This window comes from Orycteropus afer, unplaced genomic scaffold, assembly GCF_000298275.1.
Source record: "Orycteropus afer afer isolate SDZICR_OR568_19922 unplaced genomic scaffold, OryAfe1.0 scaffold00048, whole genome shotgun sequence".
NCBI classification, from domain to species: domain Eukaryota; kingdom Metazoa; phylum Chordata; class Mammalia; order Tubulidentata; family Orycteropodidae; genus Orycteropus; species Orycteropus afer.
The window spans coordinates 15,234,745-15,246,703 of NW_006921635.1; the positions used below are offsets into that span (position 1 = coordinate 15,234,745).

Sequence of the window (11,959 nt, forward strand, 5' to 3'; positions counted from 1 at the left end):
AGAAAAAAGATCAAAACAAAATGAAGAAAGCCTAAGGTTCATGTGGGATACCATCAAAAGGAATAACTTACATGTCATTGGAATTCTAGAACAGGAAGCACAGAGAAAATTATCGAAGATTTGTTGGAAGAGAATTTTCCTGGTATGATGAAAGATGAGAATATATCCATTCAGGAAGTCCAACGAACCCCAAACAGGACAGACCCCAAAAGAAAATCACCAAGACATATCATCATCACACTCACCAAAACCAAAGACAAAGAAAGAATCTTGAAGGCAGCATGGGAAAAACGGAAAGTTACCTACGAGGGGCAACCAATAAGACTAAACTTGGATTTCTCGACAGAAACCATGCAGGAGAGAAGACAATGGGATGGTATATATAAAACCCTGAAAGAGAATTATGTACCCAGCAGAACTGTCCCCCAAATAAGATGGTGAAATTAGGACATTTCTAGATAAGCAGAAATTAAGGGAATTTGTTAAAACCAGACCAACCTTACAAAAGATGCTAAAGGGAGCCCTTCGGACAGAGAAGCAACAAGAGCCAACAACTGACCATTAACATACATGGTGCTATAACCCAGAAACCAACCCAGCTATGGAAGTATCCAAAGTAAATAAACCTACAAGATTGTAAACAGGGAACCAGAGACATCAATTGACAAATGAGGACAACTATAAACCACAAAGAGGGAAAAAACTGTGTAGTTACAGAACTTCTAGATGGTAGGGAAGTCAAGACAACTACAAGATAAGCAGACTGTTCTAAGCTTGGGAAGAAAACTATAAATCACAGGGCAACCTCAAAGAAAAATGATAAACCTTCACACTGAAAAAAGAGGACCAGCATGTATATTCAGACAATAGCAATGATGGAAATGATAACACGATTCATAAACAAAATGAGCTCAACATAGAAAATTATATGGAACAAAGAAACTGTCACCACGAAAAAGCACGTAACAAAAATGACAGCAACAAATTCATATTTGGTGATAATTACATATCTGGCAAGGGACTTATCTCTAAGATTTATAGAAAACTCCAACACCTCAACACCAAAGGAATTAACAATCCAATTGAAAAATGGGCAGAAGACATGAATAGACACTTTACCAAGGAGGATATTCAGGTAGCCAGCTAATACATGAAGAGATGCTCACCATCATTGGCCATCAGAGAGATGCAAATCAAAACAACAATGAGATACCATCTCACCCCAACACTGATGGCAAGGTTCAACGAGAGAGAAATAACAAATGCTGGCGGGGACGCAGAGACATTGGGACTCTCATACACTGCTGGTGGGACTATGAAGTGATACAACCACTGTGGAAAGCAATATGGCAATTCCTTTGAAAGCTGGAATTGGAGATATCATTTGACTTAGCAATCCCATTACTAGGCATGTATCCTAGAGAGGTGAGAGCCAGGACAGGAACAGATACATGCAAACTCATGTTCATTGCAGCACTATTTACAATAGCAAAAAGATGGAAACAACCTACACGCCCATAAGCGGGAGAGTGGATGACCAAACTATGGTACATACACATAATGGAATGCTATGCAGCACTAAGGAATAATGTAGAGTCTGCAAAACACAGTATAATATGGATGAACTTGGAGGACATTATGCTGAGTGAAATAAGTCAATCACAGAAGGACAAATATAGTATTAGTTTGTTGCTGTGGAGGGTCAAGGAAAGGTTTATATATGGAGAGAAACTTTCTTTGTTGGTTGCTGGGGTGGGAGGGAAGGGAAGGGAACATTGCTAAAAAAATAAAAAATGCATTGACCCATGTCACTTTAGTTTTATGTATTTCACTGTGCATAAATTTTATATTTCAATAAAATGCATTAAAAAAAATTATCTATATGGGATGAAATTGACAACAGCAACTTGTAAGATTAGATAGGGACCTTAGGGGGCAGCAAGTGCATGCTCATGGGGGAGGAACAACTCTGAAAAGGAGGGTGAGAATGGTTACACAACTTGAAGAATGTAATCCATGTCACTGAATTATACATGGAGCAATGGTTGAATTGGTGCATACTCTGCTGTGTATACTGTCAACAATAACAACAGAAAAGAATGCACCTATATGAGGGCATCCCAAAAGGTGTTCCATGGTATGCTGACTGGTCTTCATGAAGGAAGGCACTGTGGTCAAATGAGTTTGAGAAAGCTGGGCTCTTTACTGCAAGGATCCCCAAAGCCTTGAATATCCCATTATATGGATCCAAATCTCCATGCACACCAAGGGGCATGGAGAGTACAGTGCTTCTCCAACTGTTCTGCTGTTGGACTGCCTTTTTCCTAGAGCCACACTTTGGGCTTGTATCCTTTGGCACCCTACTTCAGCAAAGGGAACCTGAATCTTTAGATTGCATTTCAACCTGAATAACGGGAATGATGCCTGACATACAGAAAGCATCCAAAAATATTAATTCTGTCTGTTTCCTGCGCTCTCCTGGTGGGAATGAGAGCTTGTTCCCTGGAGTTCCTCTCTCATTCCCATGGTAGCAGGATAATGCTGTGGTTAAAAGCGTGGGCTTCGATAACCAAACACCTTGAGGGAGTAAGTCTCATGGGGCTTGGGGACTTGTGACTATCACCTTAGGGGACAATTAGGTCAACTGGCATAACACGGTCCACAAAGATAATGTTCTACATCCTACTTCAGTGAGTAGTGAGTGTCTGAGGTCTTAAAAACTTGTAAGCGGCCATCTAAGATGCAACTACTGCTCTCTCCATCCAGAGTAAAGAAGAGGGAAGAAAATCAAAGACTCAAACAACTAGTCCAAAGGACTGACGGACTTCACGAAGCACAGTCTCCAGTAGCTTGCGTCCAGAAGAACTAGATGGTGCCCGGCTACCACCACCAACCTCTCGGATCAGGATCACAATAGGAGGTCCTGGACAGACTAGGAGAAAAATATAGAACAAACTTCAAAATCATAAAAAAGACCAGACTTACTGGTCCAACAGAGACTGGCAGAACTGAGACTACGGCCCTTAGACATCCTTCAAACCTGGAACTGAAACTACCCCCAGGGATCACCTTTCAGCCAAACAACAGACAGGCCTACAAAGTGAACAGTTAACACCCATGAGGAACATGCTTCTCAGAACAACCAACTATATGAGGCTAAAAGAGCTGCATTTGCCCTAAAACAAAGCTCAGAAGGCAAGAAGGGGAAGGAAAGGACAAACGGAAATGGATAATCTAGGGAGAAAGTAGGAAGAGTGCTGTTACATTGAAGGATTGCAACCAATGTCACAAAATAAAACATGTATAACTTGTTGAATGGAAAACTAATTTGCTCTGCAACTTCCATCCAAACCATGATTGAAAAAAGAAAGAGTGTGGGCTTTGGACTTCAAGTCCCAGCTCTGCTCCTGACTCTCTGTGAGAGAACACCCTTGCTGGGAGTCTACGTTTCCCCATCTGGAGAATAATGACAATAGCAGGGCCTACCTGGCTGGGTGATTATGATCAAGCACATCAAGCACTTGCCACGGTGCCTGCTGGCACTCAGTGAGCTCACAGCCAACACAGCCACTACTGTTCGTACTAACAAGGGCAGAAGAGAAGGTATGCTTTGATTACCTGTCCAGTAGGGCTCCCAGCTTCTTGGCTATATGTGCTCGGAATTCAGGGGTAGTCTGAAGCTCGTTGCCATCTTGTTGGTGCTCATCCACCTTATGCCTAAAACACACACGAAAGGACATCACCTCCTGCCAGCTCACAGGCTGCCCCTATGAAGGCAGGGACTACATGTGTCCTGTTCATTCCAGGGATTAGCAACAGTGGGTCTAGCCAGGGTCTAGCCTAGAGTCTAGAGCCACAACAACAGACTCAAACATACCAACTACTATAAAATAACACAAAACTGGATAATGTTTCCTTCTGTTACACATTAAGTCACCATGAGTCAGAGTCAACTTGATGGCACCTAGTAACAACTATAGCCTAGTATCCGGCATACAGCAAGGGCCAGTTATTTATTGATTGAATGAAACTTGAACCCAAAATGCATTCTACCTGAGGCTCAGCTGGGTGTCTGGTAGCTGGTTATTTGCAGCATCTGCAGAAATAATGAAAATTGAGGCATTTATAGAGGAAATAGAAACAGTAACAACATGTTTTGTGCCAGGCACAATTTTAAGTGATTTACACTTTCGACTTGTTTCGATTTCAATGAGTTGCAAACTGGTACCTTGGATGCCACTTCTCACGTGTACATTTCGATTGTTACTTTCTTAACAACCCCATGAAAGGGGTTATCATTATCCCCATTTCACTGAAGAGGAAGCTGAGGCAAGGAGATATAAAATAACATAGCCAGAGTCAAAAAGCTATAAGTGTCAAAGTTGGGATGAGGATCCAATCCACCTGGCACCAGAGTCCCTCTCTTAACTACCATGCTGAACAGGCAAGTCTAACTGTAATTTGATTCTAGAATTTACTGAGTGCCACCACATGCGTGGCTGTGTGCTAAGTGCTGTGGAGAGAAGGGGCTCAGCTACATCAATTACATTTTACAAACCAAAATTTTGGGGATACATGATCTGGTGGCCATTTACTCAACCAAATACCAAACGTTTACTATTACCCAGATGCAGTTGCTGACCAATTTGACCAATACCCCTGCCCTCATGGAACTTATATTCTACTTGGTGAGGACAGATAACAAACAACACGCATAAGTAAAACAATAAATTTATACAGTAAGTCTCTTTCTCTATCAGGGGAGGAAAGTGGAAGTGCTGGGTAGAGATATCATTTTATAGGACAGGCAGGGAGGGGTTCACTGATAATGTAACATTTGAACAGAGATTTGAGGGAGGTGAAGAAGTAAGCCAAATGGGCATCTAGGGGACAGCATTTCCAGCAGAGGAAAGAGTACCCGCAAAGGCCCTGAGGCAGGAGCCTAACTGGGAGCACTGTGGACTGGCAAGTGTCTAGAACAGGGGCACAGAGTGAGTGTTCAACTCAAGTACATACATCAAGTGTCCAGTATCTTTCCCAGTACACAGTAAATGCTAAATAAACGATAACACTTACTATTATAACCAGCTACATCTACTTTAGGAGCTCTGGTGGCATAGTAACTAAGGCATTTGACCACTAACCAGAAGGCTGGCAGTTCAAACCCACCAACCACTCCTCGGAAGGAAGGCTGGGCAATCTACATCTACTTTGATCAGCTAGACATTTATGAGGTAAAAAAAGCAATGAGTTGCAAACTGGTACCTTGGATGTCACTTCTCACGTGTACATCTCTTTATGTATTGGTCAAAGCTTGTTCACGTTTGAGCCTCACATCAACCTTAAAACCAAAAAAACCAAACTCACTGCCGTCGAGTCAGATCTGACTCATAGGGACCCCTCCTTGGGTTTCCGAGGTGGTATCACTACAGAAGTAGATTGACCAACCTTCCTTCCAAGGAGTGGCTGGTGGGTTTGAACCACCAGCCTTCTGGTTAGCAGTCAAACCCCATAGGCACTAAACCGCCACCAGAGCTCCTCACATCAATCTTAAGAGTCAGGTATTTTATAGATGAGGAAACTGTGGTCCCCAGAAGTCATGCTATTTGTCTAGGACCAGCTTCATATCAAGTCCTCTTTCCAGTGCCACCTAGTGCTGGGCTCTGGAGAAACCTGGGTGAAGGGATAGATCAGATCCCATCCCTCAAGAAGCTTACATCACATAACCACTCACTTGCAGGCCAAGTACAGGCCAAGGTAAACGCAAAGCATTGGGGATGCAGGGATGAAAGGAAAACACTACCTATGAAACCCAACCCAACTAACCCACCTCCATCGAGTCAGTTCTGACTCACTGACTCAGAGCTACCCTCACTGGGTTTCCCAGGTGGTAAATCTCTACAAAAGCAGATTGCCCAATCTTCCTTCTGTGGAGTGGCTGGTGGGTTTGAACCACCAGCCTTCTAGTTAGTAGTCAAATGCCTTACACACTGTGCCACCGGAGTGCCTATCTATGAAAAGATTCTCTTAAATTCGATAGTGGCACAAAGGCATCTAACTCAGACTTGGAGGATAGAGAAAGCTTTCCCAAAGATGGTATTAAAGGATGAGTGGGAATCAGGCAGGAAGGGAAAGCAGTTCATATGGAGAGATCAGCCACATACTTGCTGCCATTTATTGGGCCTTTATTATGTGCCAAGCACTGCAGAGGCATCATCTCAGGTACTTCTCAACCTTGTGGTTTAAGAAGCACCATTATCCCCACTTTACAGATGGCCATATTTAGGTGAGATCTCAGTCCCTTACCCAACTTCTCACTGTTAGTGAATGATGGACATGGAAAGGCAGGTCTGTATGCAGAAATGGCAGAGAAAACTGCCGAATTATGGTGCCCAGAGTCGAGAGGGCAGTGTGGTATGGAGCCTACCTACAGGAAGTGCAATAAGGCAGGAGGGTAAGCAGGGAAAGGCAGGTAGGAAATAGATCACTATGAGACTTGTAAATCTTTTTAAACAAATGCAAAGATTCTTAATGTTGCTTTACCAGCCTCTTCTGGCAGTGTTGGTGAAGTCTGTATTACTTCTTGGAATAAGGTTTAAATGAATAAAACATAATACACAGGATTACAAAGAAAACTAATGATATTGAAATCTCGCTTCCAAGGTTGTAAATCTTTCTGCTGTGTGGGTGGCTGGTGGGTTTGAACCACCGACCACACTGGCCACATTGGTTAGCAGCCCAATGTTTTAACCACAGTGCCTTGCCAGATGGAAGCAGATGTTACCTTTCAGTTAGAGCCTAATAATGCATTCCCATGAGGTACCGCAGTGCCTAAGGCATTTGACTGCTAACCAGAAGGCTGGCGGTTCAAACCCACCAGCCACTCCTCCGAAGAAAGCTTGGGCAATCTACTTCCATAGCGATAGTACCTTGGAAACCCAAGGAGGGGTCGCTATGAGTCGGGTCCGACTCGAAGGCACATAACAACAACATCATGACAATACGGAGTCACGGAATGGTTTCAAGTGCAGGAACAACAGTCAGAGTTGCGTGCCAATTACTCGCTGGCAGCTCCTCAAGGTTGTGGAGAAGGTGTTGGAGGCAAAGAAAGGCTGGATACAAGAATCCAGAGACCGAGCCCTGCAGTCATCACGGAGAGGGAATGGAGGCCTGCTCAATATGCAGTAGTGAGTATGGAACAAAGGAAGCCGATTAAGTGACATTTAGATGCCTCAGTTTCCCCGACCGGGATAATGGAACTACTCTCCCTGCTGCACTTGCCCGGGCTCTGAACTTGGACTTCACACAGTCCCTGCGGCTTTCTCAAGGAAGGCACTTGAGGAACTCTTTCCTCAACATCCATTCTCTCAGCCCCCAGAAGATCCTAGGCCAGCCTCTTGAGCACAGCCCCCTACCAGCTCTAGGTTTCTCCGGACCACTTGGGCGCTGCTCCAAGCCCCAGGCCGGCATCGCCGCCTCGCGGCACCGCGCCAGCACCTCCGCATCGCTGCTACTGCTGCTATCCGAATCGCTCGTGGCGCCTCTGGACACCGCCATCTTGAACCACCGCAAAGGATTGTGGGGAGTTCCTTCACTGGGCCATCCCTATCCGCTTTCACAACCCACGTGAGAACGGGGCAGCGCACGTCATTGTGGGGATTGTAGTTCCAGATGTAAGAATCCTGTGCCCGTGAGCTGTCATTAAAGCGCGCGCGCGCGCGCGCGCGCGCGCGCGTGTGTTTGCGCGCCAAGCATTTGTGTAAGTCCTGAAACCTGAGAAGTAGAAGTCTCTGAGATAACTTCTCTAGCGTTTTCATTCACAAGGGAGTTCTGGTGGCCTGGTGCCTAAGGCATGTGACTACTAACTAGAAGGCTGTCGGAGAAGGCTGGCTGTTCAAACCCCCCAACCACTCCTGGGAAGGGCGGTTAGGCAATCCACTTCTGTAGTGATTCCGTCTCAGAAACCCAAGGAGGGGTCTCTATGAGTCGGGCCCCACTTCACAGCAGTGAGTTCTTTTTTTTTTTACACAAGGAAATAACCGGATTCCGACTCACAGTGACCACCTCTGGGTTTCTGAGGCGGTAAATCTTTAAGGAAGTAGATTGCTCAGTTTTCCTTCGGAACCGCCAACTTTCCGGTTACAATCAAATGTCACTTGAGCTCCTCCAACGACATTATCAATTTATTCTAGTAATTCCCAAATCCACCTGGGCGTCAGAAACACCTTACGGAACTTGTTAAAATAAAGATTCTTGGGCTTTTCTAAAAACTAACCGAATTAGAACTTCTGAGAGATGGGACCTAGGAATCTGAATTTCTTCTAACATGCTAGGGCTTTGCTACTCTAGAGGTCCAGAGGTGCAAATGATTTGCTCTCGACTACTAACCTAAAGAATGGTGGTTCAAACCTACCCACGGGCACCACAGAAGAAAGGCCTGGTGATCTGCTTCAGTAAGGATTACAGCCAAAGATCCCAGAGCAGTTCTACTCTGTAACAAGTGAGGTCACTATGAGTTGGAATTGATTATTGCATTGCGTTATTTATTATTTGTTGCTACTCAGAGTCTAGCCCATGAACCAGCAGCATTGACATCACTTGGAAGCTTGCTACCAATGGAGACTCTTGGGCTCCACCCGGGACCTCCTGATTCAGAATCTGCATTTTAACAAGATCTTCAGGTAATCTGTGTGCACATGAAAGCTTGAAAGATGCTGTCACGGGTCATTCAGGTACACAGTTTGGTTCTGAGAACAGTGTGCAGTTTCCTATCCCAGGCCTTCTCAATCCTGCCTGCACATTGGAGACACAGTGCTTTTTAAACAAATACTAATTCCCAGGACCACCCCCCCCACACATACACCTGTTGTTGTTGTTGTTATGTGCCGAGTTATGTGTTATGTGTCGAGTCGGCCTTGACTCATAGCGACCCCTCCTTGGGTTTCCGAGGCAGAATCACTACGGAAGTAGGATTGCCCAACCTTCCTTCCGACCTAAGACCAATGAATTAGAATTACTACAATTAAGATACTCTGTAGTTAAAGATGAACAAAATCACTTTTGGTTGTCTTTGGAAAGCTTTTTCTTTCCCTCTATATTTTATCTTTGGGAGCTCTTTTTAAGGTTCAAACCCACCAGGCATTCCTCGGAAGGAAGATGGAGCAATATACTTCCGTAGTGATAACTGTCTCAGAAACCCAAGGAGGGGTTGCTATGAGTTGGGTCCGACTCGACAGCACATAACAACAACAACATATTTTATCTTTGACATTGAATGTGTCAAAGACTTTATTGAAATAAGCTCTCTGGCCTCAGACTTTTCTATTCCGAAAGAGAGGAAGAAGATTCACTTGTTCTTTTTTAAATAAGAATTTGCCCCCACCGCACACACACACCTATGATGTGGTCTGTACTTAAATTATGAAGGACACAAAGATGGGGGCTGGAGTAGGTTGTTGACCCCATGAAAAAGAGGCACTTTTTCTGCTTCCCCAAAGCAAAAGGAGGTGGGAAATATGCAGATTACTATTGCTCAATTGCCCCAAGGCTGTTGACAATCAATCATAAAGTGCATTTTATATGCTATGGTAAGTGAATAGTCCAACCAGAAAGAAGGTGTGGTAGTTAAGTTTGAGTGTCAACTTGGCTGGGCCTGGTTGAGTGGCTGGGCAGCTGGTGGTAGTTATTCCCCATGATGAGACTGGCAATCATCTCCATGGTAAGATCTATCACAAGCAGCTGAGTTGAGTTGGGTTGAGGCCTTTGGGATGTGGTCTGTTTCCCGTATATAAGGAGAAGCCTTGGGAATGGTCTCTAGCTTATGGCACGCTTGGACCCTGCATGTAGCCATGTCGTTGCTCAGCAGCCTGCTATGCTCTGCCGACTTTGGGACTTACAATGGACTTAAGTTAATGGCCTGCCATGTGGTTTGGTAACATCGGGACTGTGCCTTTTTACTTGTCAACCTTGGGGCTTCTCAGCCTCAGCAGCCAGCAGCTATTGGAGTGAGGAAACGCCTCTAGCTCTAGTGGGCCAGGAGCAGGAGGCGGAGCAGGACCTCAAGATTGAGTTTTCACTCAGCCTCTAGAGCCTGGCGCTTTGAACTTGGACTTAAAGCCTCCAAATTGTAAGAATAAACTCCTGTTTGTTAAGGCCATCCCATTTGTGGTATATTCCTGTCAGAGTGGCACTAGGTAACCAGAACAGAAGGGCAAAAGGGAAAGAAGAAAGGACATTTTGTATTGGTTGATTGGTGTAAACCTATTGATCACGTGATGGCCTTTAACAAGGAAGGTGCCATTATTTCCCTTCCAGTTGCTTTTGAGTCCATTCTGAATCCTGATGACCCCATGTCAAAGTAGAACTCTGCCCCCAGGGTTTCCACGGCTGTAACCTTTTGGAACCAGATTGCCAGGCCTTTCTTCTGATAGGTTCGAACCACCAGCCTTTTGGTTAGCAGCCAAGCTCCTAACCGATCACATCACCCAGAGACTCCTGCTATTTCCCTAAGGTCCTATTATGTACTATTTGTGTTTCAGGAGTTGAGGAGATTTTACATCCTGTCATCCCTCACTCTGCCAGATTTTGCCTCTTGTCATCTCAGTTTCTGTATAGTCCTCACTTTCCAGAGTTGAGACACTCAAATAATTAAACAGTACCACTTGGACAAATCTGCTGCAAAAAAGACCTCTTCAAAGTGCTGAAGAGCAAAGATGTCTCTTTGAAGACTAAGATGTGCCTAACCCAAGCCATGGTATTTTCAATCGCCTCATATGCATGTGAAAGCTGGATAATGAACAAGGAAGACCAAAGAAGAGTTGATGCTTTTGTGTTGTGGTGTTGGCGAAGAATACTGAAAGTACCATGGACTGCTAAAAGAACTAACAATTCTGTCCTGGAAGAAGTACAGCCAGAATGCTCCTTGGAAGCAAGAATGGACAGCCATTTTGTCTCATCTACTTTGGTCATGTTGTCAAAAGAGACCATTCTCTGGAGAAGGAGATCATGCTTGGTAAAGTGGAGGGTCAGTGAAAAAGGGGAAGGCCCTCAACGAGATGGATTGACACAGTGGGTCAGTGCAATGATGGGTTCAGGTACAGCAAGGATTGTGAGGCTGGTGCAGGGCTGGGCAGTGTATGTAGGGTCGCTATGGGTCGGAGCTGACTCAATGGCACCTAACAACAACAACGTTAGCACCTAGATAATGCTAGATAATGAAGACCACCTGAAGTAGAACAAGCAAAGACTATTTATTGAGATCTTAACCATAGTAAGGGATGACCATCCTCTGCATTTGGATGAGACTCAAAGGAGGCAGAAGAGTAGCAAAGCTTTATGATGGAAAAAGGAGTGACTCAGGTGGGCCCCAATCAGAGGCTGTTGGCATGGGGAAGCTGGAGGTGGGATTAGTAGAAACAAGGTGTGCTATGTGGTTAGCTAGGGGAGCATATTTAGCCCTCTCTGGTTTGTCCTAAAAGGAGCTCTGGTGATGTAGTGGTTAAAGCATTTGGCTGTTAACCAAAAGGTCAGTGGTTTGAATCCACCAGCTGCTGCATGGAACAAAGATCAGGCAGTCTGCTTCCATAAAGATTTATAGCCTTGGAAACCCAGTGGTGGTCACTATGAGTCAGAATTGACTCAATGGCAGTGAGTTTTGTTTGACTTGTCTTAAGATGGAAGTAGGACAAGTGTTAGGGAATTGGCAGTTATCGATCAAGTCCTGATCCTTTTGGGGTGATTCCTGCAGAAACTGTGGTTTGGTTTCATGGACTGGTTACTGCAGGGATTATGGGCTAGAGCTCTACAGTCATACAGTAAAACCTGCAAAAGCCAGAAGCTATGTAAGGCAGAAAACAGAAAAATGGTAAGACTGCACCGTATCAAACACAGAAACTTGTGAGACTTGGAAATACCAGATAGTCCTGTTGAGTTCTACCTCTCACAGGTTGCATTGTATATG

The 11,959-nt window shown here is 44.7% G+C and overlaps 1 protein-coding gene across 1 annotated transcript in view; it reads right to left on the bottom strand.

The window, feature by feature from the left end:
• The window catches only part of CUNH12orf43 (chromosome unknown C12orf43 homolog), a 13,311-nt gene extending 5,754 nt beyond the window's left edge, over positions 1 to 7,557 (bottom strand). The window contains exons 1-3 of the mRNA XM_007938298.1: positions 7,416 to 7,557; positions 4,054 to 4,096; positions 3,619 to 3,717 (exon numbers count right to left, since the gene is read on the bottom strand). Coding sequence (XP_007936489.1) covers positions 3,619 to 3,717; positions 4,054 to 4,096; positions 7,416 to 7,557 — 284 coding nt within the window. The remainder of the gene's footprint in view (positions 1 to 3,618; positions 3,718 to 4,053; positions 4,097 to 7,415) is intronic.
• Positions 7,558 to 11,959: the final 4,402 nt, after the last annotated feature.